Source organism: Zerene cesonia, chromosome 14, assembly GCF_012273895.1.
Source record: "Zerene cesonia ecotype Mississippi chromosome 14, Zerene_cesonia_1.1, whole genome shotgun sequence".
NCBI classification, from domain to species: domain Eukaryota; kingdom Metazoa; phylum Arthropoda; class Insecta; order Lepidoptera; family Pieridae; genus Zerene; species Zerene cesonia.
The window spans coordinates 6,187,698-6,201,915 of NC_052115.1; the positions used below are offsets into that span (position 1 = coordinate 6,187,698).

Here is a 14,218-nt window from a genome sequence, read left to right on the forward strand (position 1 = left end):
TCGACAGATTTATTTTGGAGGAAATCGAAAGATATTTTGGGGGTGGGTTCTTATTAAAACTAAAATCTTTTCGGTGGCAAATCCAAAGACATTGTAGCGGGAACCCCGGGATCGCCTATGGAACACACCAGGCTTGGATAGTCATATCTCAACGTACACTTAGGGCAGACGCACGAGCATTCACGTATTCCTAACCAATTACGGACATCTTATCCGCACAAATAGTGATTAAATATAAAACAATGTATCATATGTACCATTTTTAATTATTATGACTCGGGAGTGTCTTTGATTTATAAAATTGGAAAGAGAGGCGTCCTTCTCTATTCTCTAACTTAAAAAGTGGGTCATATTAATCAATAATTCAAATTTCAGAGCAAAAGAAGAGATAAAGAAACAACAAGAATTTGAAAGGAATCAAGAAATAGAAAGGGCAGAGTCAGAGAGATTAATGGAAGAAGCAAAAAAAGAGGTAAGGGATCAAGCGCACAGTCCTCCAAAAATAAATCTAACGTCGACCTGAACAAATTCATTTATTATTACTACTATCGTGTTCAATTGAGTTACAAAAAAAGTACTCTATAAGAAGGTTAAAAAGGTAGTCTACAGTTTGGTACTGTATAGTAAACAGACCAAACTGTGGAGTAACTAACCTTTTGTGGTAAAGTACGTACTGTGGAAGCAATAGAGTTGTTACTTTTTGTGTTGTTAATTTTTCTTTAAAGTTTATTAATAATGTAGTGATCAAGTGATTAAACCAAAAAGTATCGTCGATTTATTGATTTGATCTAAATTGAAATCTATACTAATATTATAAACCTGAAGAGTTTGTTTGAACGCATTAATCTCAGGAACTACTGTTCCAATTTGAAAAATTCTTTCAGTGTTAGATAGCCCATTTATTGGGGAAGGCTATAGACTATATATGTACCACGGGCGAATCCCGGGCGGACCGCTAGTTTACAAAAATTGAAATGAAACTATTATAACGAACTTTTATCGCGTTAATTTAAAATGTATGAACGCTATAATTATATGACACGGCGTGATTCGCAGAGGCGTAAGGCATCGCTAAATGTTCATGAGGGTTGGTAGGTACAATTGGGCGACCCACCAACTCCTATATCGGCTATGACATAATACGAAAAAAATGCTTTAACGTAACATATTGCACGTTGTGCGGCAGGCGCTGCGCGCGGGCGCGCAGGCGCGCGTGCCGGCCGAGCCGAGCGGCGGCGCGGGCGAGGTGAGCCGCATCCGCGTGCGCCTGCCGCCGCCGCACCACGAGTGCCTCGAGCGCCGCTTCCACGCGACCGACACGCTCGCGGTACGTGTGCGCGCGCGTGTGCGTGTGCGTGCGCGTCTGTGTAGTGAGGACGCTCTGGGGAAGCCTGGGGACGTTCAACGAAAGGTTGCTTATACGTTGTGTGTGTGTGTGTGTGTGTGTGTGTGTGTGGTAAGGTGGGACGTTCGATGAAGAGTTGCTGATGCGTTCGCAGTACAAGTTGCTATGCATTTCATGTATGAATACGAATATGCGTATGGCAAGTCGGCCAATTAAATTAAATTAAGTCCAATTAAAGTCGGCAATCCATTTGTAGAGGCGAAACGTCTGCTATTGACCTTACGCCTCTCCAAATGTTCATGGGCGGTGGTAGCGCTTACCATCAGGCGACCCACCAGCTCCGTTGCCGACTGTGATATAAAAAAAAAAAATGTGTGTGTGTGTGTGTGTGTTTGTGTGTGTGGTGAGAGGAGAAGTTCGATCAAAGGTTGCTGATGCTGGGGAGGGGGATGGTAGGATTGCAGATTTACGATGTGTATTTCAATGTATGATGGGGAGAGAGTTCGATTGCGGGTTTCCGATACGCTCGCGGTACGTATGTGTTTGTGTGTGTGAATATTTTTATCGAAATAGAGTGGAGTGGAAGTTTCTATTGCAGGATGTTAGTGCGCACGCGGTACACGAATAGTAATATGTATTTTTTTGTTTTAAGTTTATGTACATAGATATGTGAAATGACAGGACTCGTTTGTACACTACTGGCACATTGGCTATTCATATCCAGATTTAAATAGTACTATTGTAATATCGTGTTATAAATTTTCTTAAAACTTTCAACAAAAAAGGTTTTTCTGATGTACACAGCATTGAATGTGATAAATATTGTATTCAGTATGGAATAATCTCTTACACTTATACGTTTATTATACAAATTTTACACATAACTCAGACACAATCTGTACACCGATAATTATGATTCTTTTTATTTTTCAGGCTTTATTAGATTTCCTAGCGTCAAAAGGTTACCCACAAGAAAATTATAAAGTCATCTCTAGCTGGCCTAGAAGAGACGTAAGTGTTTTCATTATAACAATCCTCACTTACATAATAAATGTAAAAGTAACTCTGTCTGTCTCTTGTTCACGCCTGAACCACTGAACCGATGATAAAATTTGGTACAGATATAGTTTGATACCCGAGAAAAGAAAAAGCATAGTTTTTATCCCGGAAATGGAAAAGGGAATGGAAGCTATGCGGGTAAAATCCCAAGACTGTATATTACTATGTTAAAATTGTAACCAGTAAAAAAAAGGGTAAAAATGTATGGCTGTTTTTTACTTTTATGAGTACAAACAGACGCGTCGGAGGACTGCGAAACGTTCAATTAATTTATCAAACACTAGCTGTTCGCCCTGACTTTATCCGTGGTACATATATAGCCTTACATACGTCTTTTTTTCTAATTCCAGCTCACAACCGAATCTCATAGCAGTACGTTAAAAGCGCTAAAGCTGTATCCACAAGAGACGATCGTGCTGGAAGAGCGGTGAAGTGTGTACGAGCCCTTATAACTACCCACCATTTGTCATACGGTTTTATACTTTACGCCTAACCTCAAATACATTTGCAGTAGATTTTCTACGTTGACAACTGTTATTATACCAAAAAAAAAAAATCGTCCTGTCTCACTCTCGCAAATGTCAATTGTAGAGTGTGTGAGAGAGACGGAAGATTTGTGTCAGGTGTTTTATAATCAATGTGTAATTTGAGAAGGTAGCATGTTTTTCGTTTGAATTTGGAAAGCACAGTCGGTTAAGGTATAAGATATTGATGTTCACATACTTATGGTATCATACAGTTTGAGTGTCAATCATACAAAGGTATTTAATATATTACTGGAAGCTACATTTATTTACAAACTGTTACAAATAATATTGACTCAACAAGTAAGCTATTCATTTATTCAAGGTACTCAATATAATAATTATGAACATTCACAATTTATAAAATAATTCAATTTGCTCTAAGCTAATGCAGCAAGAATTATTTAAATTTCAAAGAGACAAAAAGTTAATGAAATAGAAATTAAACAACCATCATTTATATTATACAGCTGATTTGATCTATGTAATTAATTTTAAATTAGGAGTTATTAGACAGTTTATGTCATTTTGTGGATTGATACATTTTCATAACAATGGCGGCATATAATTCAAAACTTTAAATTCAAATAACTGGTTATCGTAATGTTCATTGTTTTACTATACTGTTAAAAATAAGTGAGTTTTTTTTAATTCTATTATAATTTTTTTGTGACAGTTCTGTTAGAATATTGATTGCGCTCTAGGTTGCCCTTAAACCGAAATATTGGGAATCTGTAAATATAATTTGGTGTATTTAAATTTATTTAGCTTTTAATTCGCTTTGAAGAAAGTATTTATGTTTTAATTTTACTTATTATGATTTTTTTCTAAATCACAAAGCCTATATTGCAACTATCATCAATATAAATGACTTTCATCAAAAACCTTTTGATTCTGTATATATATTTGATAACATTCACATAAGATAACTTATACAAAATTAAAGGCATGGCCCAAGTCAGCATAATATCATTATATATTATTGTTAAATCGAAAGCTTCAATTGATTTAATAATAAATAATACCTGTAAATTTGCCACGCACCTTTTCATAAAATCACCGTAAAAATCTAAATATTTTATTTAAATTGATGGTATTCTTCCTGTGTATTATACAAATTATACACTTCAAATAACATATTGTGTGGGCAGTTTTATACCAATAGTACCTGGTTAAAACCGTATGACGTCACAGTTAATTCCAATAGGTATGGCGCACCAGGCGATCAAGCTGCACGACAAATATTGTCATTAACAGCTTTATGTGAAAACTATTGTGGATTTTATGACAGCTAAAGAGTGTCATGCAACATGATCGTCAGGTCAACGTAATGTTTGAGCAGTCCTGGTCAAACGTGTACTTTCATAAAATATTTGTATTGTCTATTGAATTGCGAGATGTTACAATTCTTAATTTGTATTTGTATAAATTGCATTACGTTAATTAAAGATAAAATAAGACACATTTATGTTTTATTTCGCTTCACGCTTTATTTTTTGTGCATCTAAAAACTAAAGTCTAAATTTACACACCCGTCGTTGAGTAGCTTTGAACGAAAGTATTTCACAAAATAATATAACAATTGACAACATCATGCCCACAGATAAAACAATAAGCGCCATAGAGAATTCGTGAATATTAACGGAAAAAGCTGTTGTATCTGGCGTCCGAATACATGACGGTTTTGGCTCATCCCACAGAGATTTAAGTCTGCTCATAATGCCAGTTTCAAACATTTTTCGGATTCTGTGAATAAAAGCTTTAATTAGTTAATCTTAGCGAAGCACTCGCCAAATAATATGTTGGGCATATACTCCTAACTAGCTGTGACCCGCGGTTGAAACCGCGTAAGTCCGTATCCCGTAGGAATATCGGTATAAAAAGTGCCTGTGTTATTTCAGTTGTCCAGCTATCTACGAAGCAAAATAGTATTATTATTCACCAATAGATGTCAGGAAAAAAAAAACACGAATATGACATTATTTCAGTTGTCCAGCTATCTTCTAAGCAAAATAGTATTACTATTCACCAATAGATGTCAGGGAAAAAAAAACACGAATAAAACACGAATATGACATTTTCTAAAAAAAATTCCTAGCTAGATCGATTTATCGCCCTCGAAAACCCCTATATACTAAATTTCATGAAAATCGTTGGAGCCGATTCCGAGATCCCAATTATATATATATATATATATACAAGAATTGCTCGTTTAAAGGTATAAGATAAGAAATAAGATAAATTTATAGTGACTCGTTTCAAAATTTTGCATTTTATTTATGTGACAAAAAGTACTTAAAATCAAGAATCTATCCTCCTGAATTTAACCAGTATATCGTCTTCCTACCACAATATACATATAGAAATCATATGATCATTTCTCTTAAATTGAAAATAAAACTAAACCTCACCCAACAGCCACGTGTTCTTTATACGGCGAATCTTTTTGCAGTATGGCGCCCATTTTCTGCGGTGGTATCATATAAACTTCTTGAACCTCGCATATTTCAGACTCTGTGAACGACCAACGCATAGTAGGGTACGCAATAATTGTGTCTACGTGGAAAGCGAACCCACCGGCCTTAACTAAGCCCATCCCCCTTAAGGGTTGATAGAAGTTATTCTCATAGCGTGTAACCACTTTTTTGTGGTAAAGAGCTCTCGCAACTGGATTTGTTGTACGCTACAAAAAACGATAGTCATTAACTGTTTCACTCTAGAGATATCTTACTAATATTATAAATGTGAAAGTTTGCAAGGATGTGTGTGTGTTTGTTGCTCTTTCACGCAAAAACTACTGAAGCGATTGCAATGAAATTTGGTACGTAGATAACTGGACAACTAGAATAACATATGGGTAACTTTTATCCCGATATTCCAACGGTATACGTACTTACGCAGGTGAAAGGACGCAGCGCAGCTAGTTATATCATATATGCAAATAGAGAAGACATTATGACGTTAATTATGTTTCATTTTAGTAATATTATAAATACCGTCCTACTGGTTAGTAATAATTTCAACGTAAGGATGGCTGTTGTTACTCTTTGAAGTCAAATCTCTAAGAATAATTCCAAAGAATTAAGTTTTGAAAATTATGTGAATGGAAAGATCTGAGCAAATTTTTATGAATATTATTTTCGTATTTTGAATCTCGAAATAATAATGCTAATGTACCTAATATAAATTCCACGCCTGTTTTGGCCTTAGCTATTTATTTTATTTTAAAGCTACATACTGCTATTTATACAAACCTTGAAATAATCTTTATTGTAGATAACATCTTCAACCCCAACCTTAAGATTACTTTCAAACAAGTCAGTAAGAGTTCGGATGGTTTTTGGCGACTCCCGCAGCAGAGTGGACACTATCATAGCATTGTAATACTGATATAACGTTAAAGTGAAAACAAAAGTAATGAATATAATAATTTGAATAGTTGCAGAACGCCTGTGTATTGTCATGCCTGAAAAGGTTTGTATACAAAATAATAATTGCATTGCAAAATATGAAATTGATATTGTCTACAGGTATTAAATACTATTCAATATTTAAAAATGTATTTAGCATATGATTGTTTTTTGTTAAATTAATATTTGAAATTCTCTTCTTTTAGTAGGATAGGTACCTACTTACCTTGCTGGCCCAAAGCGCTAAACATAAACAAAATAGCAAGCGATGGAGATACGTCCTGCTCGTCTCCTGGGATTTGAAGCATGTTTAGTTTTAAAAGCGCTAAAAGAAATGCCGCAATCACAAGCAAAAGGGCAATCGTACAATACCATACGGTACTAGCGAGCGGCCTTGTGTAAATTGCGTAGAGTCCACCGGGATACTTCGGGTGCCGAAAAATGAAACAAATCCTAGAAAAATAAGTTTTCTAAAATATTTTCATGATGGTGTTATAAATCAGTAACAGACTAAATATTTACCTAGCCCCCCACGTTTCAACGGCGTAATTAACGGCTTCAAATCTGTCCCTCCTGAAAAATACAGAGGACCCCCCGAAGTCGGACTCTTTCCTTTGAAGAACACCAACCAATCCATCAAAACTGCCATTACGCAAGTAGCCCCATGATGTTGTACGTTGGAGTTTATATCTAAAATTAATATTCAAGCATGCAAAGGGCAAAGCTGATATGACAAAAAACGTATTTTGATCAGACGATAACTTTAAGCCTTAATTATATTTAATCTTAACCATAAAGCTTATATTCGATACTTACGTGAAATTATACATATCCCGAAGATACATCATTAAGGTACAAAACTTCAATTTATGTACAGAATCTATTTGAAATTTCTTCCGTTGATTAAGAAAATGTTCGAAGGTCTCATGAACTATAGGTTCCGGATAAACAACAGTTAACCTTATATTGATACCAGTTAACAACTTATCTCTCTTAGCTGATAAATATAATTTCGAATCCCATTGTCCCACATTATTAAATATGAAACTACCTTGTTGGTAGAACCCTGTATTGTAAATTTCATATATTTTATAACAAGTATCTGCGTTTGTTATAAGATTAAAATCGGAATCAAATTCGATTGGATATTTGTATAGAATATTGGTAGCTGATGAAATATTATTTGCTTTTAAAATCCAAGTCAATGGCGGTTTAAAAGGTATCTTTAAAGCATTAAAACTATTTTCCCAGTTAACGCAACCAGTATCCAAAATTATACCTATTTTCGAGCGCCCATCTACCCAATTCAATGGAGTAACTGTCGTGATGTTATTGGCTACATAAAAATTTGCGATACGAATCTTCTTTTCCATGAATATTTTTTGCACTTTCAAAATATAGTTTTCGTCATAGCAATGAAATATAATGCTATTTTGTATGCTTTTAAATTTAAGAATATCAGTGACAACGGAAAAGTCGGCTATGGCCATGATGTTTAAAACATTTAAGATATCCATGGTGTACATGAAATCAAACCCACAACTGACTAGAAAATATTATATTTTAGACTAACAAAGATAATGATGACAATAAAATTACATGGTTCTAAGTAATTACTGTCAGAAATGACATTGCATGTTGACAACAATAATGGGATAACAGGGACAATTTAACAAAACACAATGAATGTTTAAAAGGCATAAGTGGAGAATACATCTTGAAAAGGGAATTCGGCTTTGTCGGGAAGCAATAGATCTGACAAAAAGCACACTGTTCCTGCTGTGCCCTCATACAGACTTTCAGGATTATCTGGTAATCTAGCATCCCTCAGAAATTCTTCCTTATTCATAAACTCTGCAAACAATTTTGCCCTATGTAAATACTTTTGATCTCCTGTCAGTCTATAGAGGAGTAAAAAGACATATCCATTGCCAGCTACCCCATGGCATATACCAGGACCCTTTCTGAGCAAACCCTTATGCCAGACAACTTCCCCTGCCTTAATACATGAATCCAGATATTTGTGATCCTTGAATATAACAAAAGCTTTGGCAATAAGATATATTGTACCAGGAGCTCCATGACACCAATGGACTAACTTATGATCAGAAAGTTCAACTTCTTCCATACAACACGGCCAATTCCCTTCCGAAGTCTGTAATGCTACTATAAAATCAATTGTGGCTCTTATATCTTGTGCAGCTGACTTGTTGTGCTCTAAATATCCAGGAACTGACAATAACATTTGCAATATAAAGCTTATTCCATGTGCTGCCCCAAGATACTCAGTGTTATAATAATGATACATCAATGGACAAGGGCTTCTATGATTTTTAGAGTAATCCCTTCCAGATGCAACCATTATATCGCATAGCTTGTAAAGTTCTTCTTTAGACAACACCCCCATTTGAAGTTCGCGGCTCAACCACAAGGCACCAGCCAAGTATCCAGCTCGGCCAACAAAAAACTCATCTCCTCCACACTTAAGGAATTTGGGATTTAAATAATAATTATAAAGAGATTTATATGTTTTGAGTGTTTCAACGAATTGTTTGTCTCCTATTTCTTTTTTCACAACAGTTGCTAATGCGTATGTGCCCGCATCGCCAAGTAAAAACGAAGTTTTATCACCAGCTGATGTTTCAAGAGCTGGACTTAAATAATCTCTGCTTTTTTCTATAAAATATGTTTTTTTATCAGAGAGTAAGGGGTTTTTGGATAGATAATAAAACATGAACGAAATTCCGGTAACACCAACATATAATCCACCGTCGACGTTCCTACGTGACGGTTGCAATCTCTTTGTTATAATGCCAATATGTTCATCGATAGTGTTAATAACATCCTCTTTATTCACATTATATTCTATGTCTGGTTGATCTTCATAGGGATTTGGAAAGAATCGCACCATTTTTAAGCCAAACGAAGACGTTGCAGAGAGCAATACACGAACGATTCGCGTAGAAAACGCTCGTTGCAAAAGCCTATGCATACAAATAAAAATAACACAAAGATTAATGTCGATTGGCAATATTGAGAACAACAAATTTCTTTCCCCGCTTATATATTACAATGTAGCTGCGTTGTTTTGTTTTTATTTTTCTCTGTCATTTTATCAAAATTCAAAATATGTCAACCATAATATTATGTCAACAGTCAACGTTGACATAATTTTTTTAACCAATTATTTACATATACCTAATATCTTTTGATAAAGGAGTTATACTATATATTACCTATTAAATTTATAAATAAAAATTGTAAATATGCCGCTAGCACACGGTATAAAAGAAAGTTTCGAAAATAATTATATAAAAACATGTATTGCCACATTTAAATCAATGAAAGCGTGTAGTTTAAGCATTTGTTTGTTACTAAGTAACTGTTTAGTAACGTTATTGAGTGGACCAAAACTGCCTTTTATACGAATTTATTTTCATGAAATAAAATTTGTTTCAAATGGGGCCAACCGAATAGCCACTTACATGCTTTTTAGATATTCGAATAAATTTATTGATATAATATATAAACTAATGCCAATCACGTATAGTCGTGGAAATGTAAGTTTCGGTAATACTTTGGTGTCTTGGATTTACGTAAGAGAATAATAATTAATTTATATTGTGTAGGTAAGAAAGAGTGCATTTAGGTCTAGAGGGAAGTCTGCTCATTCTTTTGATGTAAGTGGCCCAAGAGCTGAGCAGTCTGGAGATGGTGAGGGACGCGCATTTTTACAAATTAAACCTGCTATAGCAGATACTCGAGCAACGTTACAGAGGTCTAACACAACATTTTCGGGGTAATTAATAAGCAGCTAAATGCACTTTAATCAATAATAAGAACATTAAACTTTAAGTACATGTTTATTTCTTATCAATTATATGTTATATAAATATACAACGTAATATGCCGGCCACTCGAATACTCGGAAATTGTTTTTGTAAATGAGTGTAAAAGTTCCTACATTACACGAATGTTTTAAAGTGAGTGATCCGGTTTAGATTTGACTGTTTCTCTTTTTATATTTAAATCTTATTTTATTGTTTATTTTCGAAATTCTCGCTTTAGTACAAAAGAATATTATGTGTGTCGAAGATACTTTACTTTTAATCGATTATTATCTCTGGATTTTTTTTTCTGCATATTGATATAGGATATATTTACAGTAACACTTATTTAGGAAGGAATGAAGGCAAAGATGACGTTATTAATCTTCAAGCCGTTGGTGAAGGAAAGGTTCAGCTTTCTCGAACTCCACAGGAAAAAGATCGTTTACCTGATAGAATAAGCCTTGATAGGTAAGTGGCCTTAAATTTATTTAAATTTTATCAGTATGAGAATAATTATAATTAATAAACTTTAAATTTGCAGAAGAGGCTTATCGTCAATACCGCATATAGTAGGGGAGCCTGGATTAAGGTTATTATCATTGCAACACAATTTAATCAATAGTTTATCGGGCCTGGTGCCACTCGATCTGGGTAAACTTGTTTTTTTAGATGTCTATGACAATCAAATAGATAAAATTACCTCGTTAGAAAGGCTCTTTAGCCTTAGAGTACTGTTGCTGGGAAAAAATAGGTAGGTATAGTTGGGTACTACTGTCCCTAATTTATTTTAATATTCAGGATACGACAACTGTGCAATTTTATTATTTCAGAATAAAGCGGATAGAAGGTCTAACAAATCTATTAAAATTAGAGGTTTTGGACTTGCATGGAAATAGAATTACAAAAGTCAGTGGGCTATCAAATCTAACTGAACTAAAAGTTCTTAATTTAGCTGGAAACCAAATAAAATTCATAGGACAAAATGATTTTCAAGGATTATTGTCACTTAGGGAATTAAATCTTAAAAGAAACCGTATAAGAAAATTACTCGGGTTTCAAAACATGCCAAAATTACAAAAGTTATATTTGGGTAACAATGACTTACAAAGGTAAATCAGTTTTTATTATTATTTACACATTCAGAAAAAGTTTTGTATCATACATTTACGTCTTATTTACAGCGTAGAAGATGTTTCTTCGCTTGCTGAAGCTATAACATTATTAGAAGTATCTTTAGATGGTAACCCCGTCGCATTAGGAGGAGATTGCACGCCTTTTTTAGTATCCTACCTTCCAAATCTAACAACATTGACGAACATGCACGTTACCGAACAAGTAAGAAAATACGCCTCAATTTTGTATTTATCATCTAAATAAGAATAATGGACTACATAATTGTAAACTTTAAAAAGGTTCGTAATGCTGCAATGGCTTGGCGTAGTAATAAAGAAGCTGCCCATGCGGCATACTGCGCATTGAGTGGGTCAGCTCAACAAGCTGCTCGAAGAGATCAAATTATCAACAACGCAAGGACGAACTGGGAACTATTGAGGTATTTTGACGTCATAAAATTAAGATAAATATTTTCTACACCCTAATAAACCTAAATCTTCGTTTTCTTTCAGAACCGAAAATAAATGTTTTCTTAGTCCAAGTTCTACAAAAAATGTAGATGCAGTCAAAGATTTCGAAGAAGTGTCGGTATCAGATACTCAAAAGGGAGCTACACAAACTGTTGAAACATCGGTTATGCCCGACGTTATTGCATGTGCGCAGCCAACAGAAATCGCTTTGACCAAAGAATGTCCGGATTATGATTCAAAAGTGAAATCTCCCGCTGCGGGTACCAAATTTCAAAGAAGCAATACTGCTCGTAAACCTTGTGAACGGCGTGTAAATTTTTCTGATCGTAGCGCCTCTCAAGACACTGATGCGTCCAATAGCAGCGACTTGCGACTTCCACCAATTTTGCTACCGATAATATCATCGTTAGAAAGCGTTAAGCTAGCAGATAATAGTGAACCTATTCTAAAAAGATGGGAAAGCATTTCTAGCGTTGAACCTGTGATTGATTCATCATTCAGCTCACTACCATCTTCATCAAGCGATAGTGAGGAAGAAACAAACAAAAGAAGATTCCGTCGAACGCCAACAGTTCTGAAAAGACGAGAAAATTTCACTTCTATGCGTTCAAAGTCAGTGTGTGACCCAGAAAGTCGTAGAGTCAAATCAAGTTATAAAAATGTAGACACTGAAAACGCAAGCAATATTTCAAGTAGCTCCCACGTAGGTTCAATAGTAACTTCTTCCACTTCTGGAAGTGAACAAAATAGTAAAGCACTTAAAAGGCAAGGATCGCTTAATACAAAAATAAATAACAGAAATATTAGAAGTGCAACTATTTCTCGTCGAAATGAAAGGGCTTCGTCAGCTCAGAGAGCTTCTACCGCTAGAGCTAAAACTGGTAAAAGTTTAGCAAGTCTCAAATCTTCGGAGCCAGTTCCAAAACCCCTGCCTACAACAAAAGATAGAGAGCAAGGAGTAGATTATTTAGTGGAAATAAATGAAGGGGTTGTCAGCGCATGGGGTGCAGGCGCCGTACGTCGTCTTGCACGTGAATGGGATTGGGAAAAAGCACGCTCTGTCACAAAAGCTGCATTTCACTACGTACACTTCAATGCAGTCGCACAATCCCTGCCAGAGTTAAAGGCTAAGTATGTTCTTCCTTTAAACATATAAGAGCTGTATTCTAAATTAAAACATTTACTTTTCGTACCTTTATTTACATAATACTTTCCACAGATTTCCGAATATTTCCCACATATCCGTACGTGCCACTGGTCTTCAATATCTTGGCCAATTACATTCATTAGCTGAATTACGCGGATTATCTAATTTAACGGTTCTACCAGAAGGAAATCCTATATGTATGAAAACATGGCGTGAATATGCCATCTACAGACTAGCTCATTGGGGTCTCAAAGAAATTAACGACGAAATGGTACTAAACTTACATTTAATTAAATATTAACTTTAATTTCATACTTATATAATTATTACGTATAATAGATTTTTATTGTTGCTCTTTTTTTAATTTCCATAGATCACCGAGGAAGAAATTAAGTCGGCCAACGAAACTTATAACGGTTTGAGTGACATAGTGCTCCGAGCTTTACCTGATGCGCCCCTGCAACCACTACTATCACGACTTGGTAAGAGTGGAAACAGCTCTGTCAGTGCCAAAGCTTGGCTACGTGCTGCAGACCCAGCCTTACGCGATGTGATCGCGAAAGAAGCTCTTCAGTACAAGAAAGGGAGTGTATCACAGGTATTTTATCCCGAAAATTGAGACAATTGATTGAAAATTAAGAAATTTATTGACTTAAATTGTGTAAATGTAGTGGCGATTATGTATTGACAAATGACAAATTTAATATTTTAGGAGGACCTGAGTTGGCGTGTTCGTGGATGTGGTCAATTATCTACCGCTATAGGATTAGCGTGTGGGGCGGCTCAACGATTGCGACTGCTTGAGCTGCAGTGGCCAGTAATATTTGTTGACATGATAGAAGATATATTGAATGATTTCGCTGATATGGACTCACACGTAAAAGAACAGATGAAAGCACTAACAGATTCTTTGCAATAACAGAACAGTATAATGTAAGATAGCAAATATTTAGCCAAAGGTAACAGTGCCATTAATGCCAGTAGAATCCCGCTAACTGTTATCCAGTACTGATAAAACTTCTCACATAGTTGCTCAAAATAGCTAGATATACATACAGATTACATAGGAAATGATGCCGTTTATAATTTTATAGAAAATTGTTTAATATTTTAATAGATTGTTAAGCATGTATATTAAAGTTAAATAAATAGTTCTTAACAAAAATAAATCTGTTTTAATTATTGGAACATATGATGATTAATGAAAATGAGCTAATTATACCTACTGCTGAATTCTATGTGTTTTTTATCTTTCCAAAACAAGAAGGTCAATTTACCGCTCGTATTACAGAGCTCTGTAATGCCACAGATGATATATTA

The 14,218-nt window shown here is 35.0% G+C and overlaps 4 protein-coding genes across 4 annotated transcripts in view; 2 read left to right on the plus strand and 2 right to left on the minus strand.

Annotated features, from left to right (window-relative positions):
- Positions 1-2,960, plus strand: part of LOC119831932 (FAS-associated factor 1) — a 10,988-nt gene extending 8,028 nt beyond the window's left edge. Inside the window, exons 12-16 of the mRNA XM_038355502.1 lie at positions 8-42; positions 344-472; positions 1,187-1,327; positions 2,279-2,356; positions 2,755-2,960. Of these exons, the coding sequence (XP_038211430.1) occupies positions 8-42; positions 344-472; positions 1,187-1,327; positions 2,279-2,356; positions 2,755-2,835 (464 nt within the window). The 3' untranslated portion in view covers positions 2,836-2,960. The remainder of the gene's footprint in view (positions 1-7; positions 43-343; positions 473-1,186; positions 1,328-2,278; positions 2,357-2,754) is intronic.
- Positions 2,961-4,384: 1,424 nt separating this feature from the next.
- LOC119831707 (ionotropic receptor 75a-like) lies at positions 4,385-7,855 on the minus strand. Its single transcript, XM_038355181.1, has 6 exons — positions 7,155-7,855; positions 6,861-7,028; positions 6,565-6,791; positions 6,183-6,394; positions 5,340-5,611; positions 4,385-4,674 (listed from the first exon to the last, which is right to left on the minus strand). Exons 1-6 carry the CDS (start codon positions 7,853-7,855, stop codon positions 4,440-4,442), a joined length of 1,815 nt encoding a protein of 604 aa, XP_038211109.1. The 3' UTR covers positions 4,385-4,439.
- Positions 7,856-7,881: 26 nt separating this feature from the next.
- Positions 7,882-9,459, minus strand: LOC119831708 (lanC-like protein 3). Its single transcript, XM_038355182.1, has one exon. It carries the CDS (start codon positions 9,328-9,330, stop codon positions 8,029-8,031), a length of 1,302 nt encoding a protein of 433 aa, XP_038211110.1. The 5' UTR covers positions 9,331-9,459; the 3' UTR covers positions 7,882-8,028.
- A 290-nt stretch (positions 9,460-9,749) lies between these two features.
- LOC119831782 (leucine-rich repeat-containing protein 49) lies at positions 9,750-14,021 on the plus strand. Its single transcript, XM_038355286.1, has 11 exons — positions 9,750-9,898; positions 9,968-10,137; positions 10,505-10,636; positions 10,710-10,919; positions 10,999-11,277; positions 11,350-11,503; positions 11,581-11,720; positions 11,794-12,882; positions 12,971-13,169; positions 13,272-13,496; positions 13,611-14,021. Exons 1-11 carry the CDS (start codon positions 9,824-9,826, stop codon positions 13,815-13,817), a joined length of 2,880 nt encoding a protein of 959 aa, XP_038211214.1. The 5' UTR covers positions 9,750-9,823; the 3' UTR covers positions 13,818-14,021.
- Positions 14,022-14,218: the final 197 nt, after the last annotated feature.

Coding starts and splice junctions, on each gene's coding strand:
- LOC119831707 (XM_038355181.1), bottom strand. CDS start 7,855: ATGGATATCTTAAATGTTTTAAACATCATGGCCATAGCCGACTTTTCC. Junction 6,395..6,564: donor TAGCGCTTTGGGCCAGCAAG/GTAAGTAGGTAC, acceptor AAACCTTTTCAG/GCATGACAATACACAGGCGT. Junction 4,675..5,339: donor AAAGAACACGTGGCTGTTGG/GTGAGGTTTAGT, acceptor TTTTATTCACAG/AATCCGAAAAATGTTTGAAA.
- LOC119831708 (XM_038355182.1), bottom strand. CDS start 9,330: ATGCATAGGCTTTTGCAACGAGCGTTTTCTACGCGAATCGTTCGTGTA.
- LOC119831782 (XM_038355286.1), top strand. CDS start 9,824: ATGCTTTTTAGATATTCGAATAAATTTATTGATATAATATATAAACTA. Junction 10,920..10,998: donor CTGTTGCTGGGAAAAAATAG/GTAGGTATAGTT, acceptor TTATTATTTCAG/AATAAAGCGGATAGAAGGTC. Junction 11,721..11,793: donor ACGAACTGGGAACTATTGAG/GTATTTTGACGT, acceptor GTTTTCTTTCAG/AACCGAAAATAAATGTTTTC.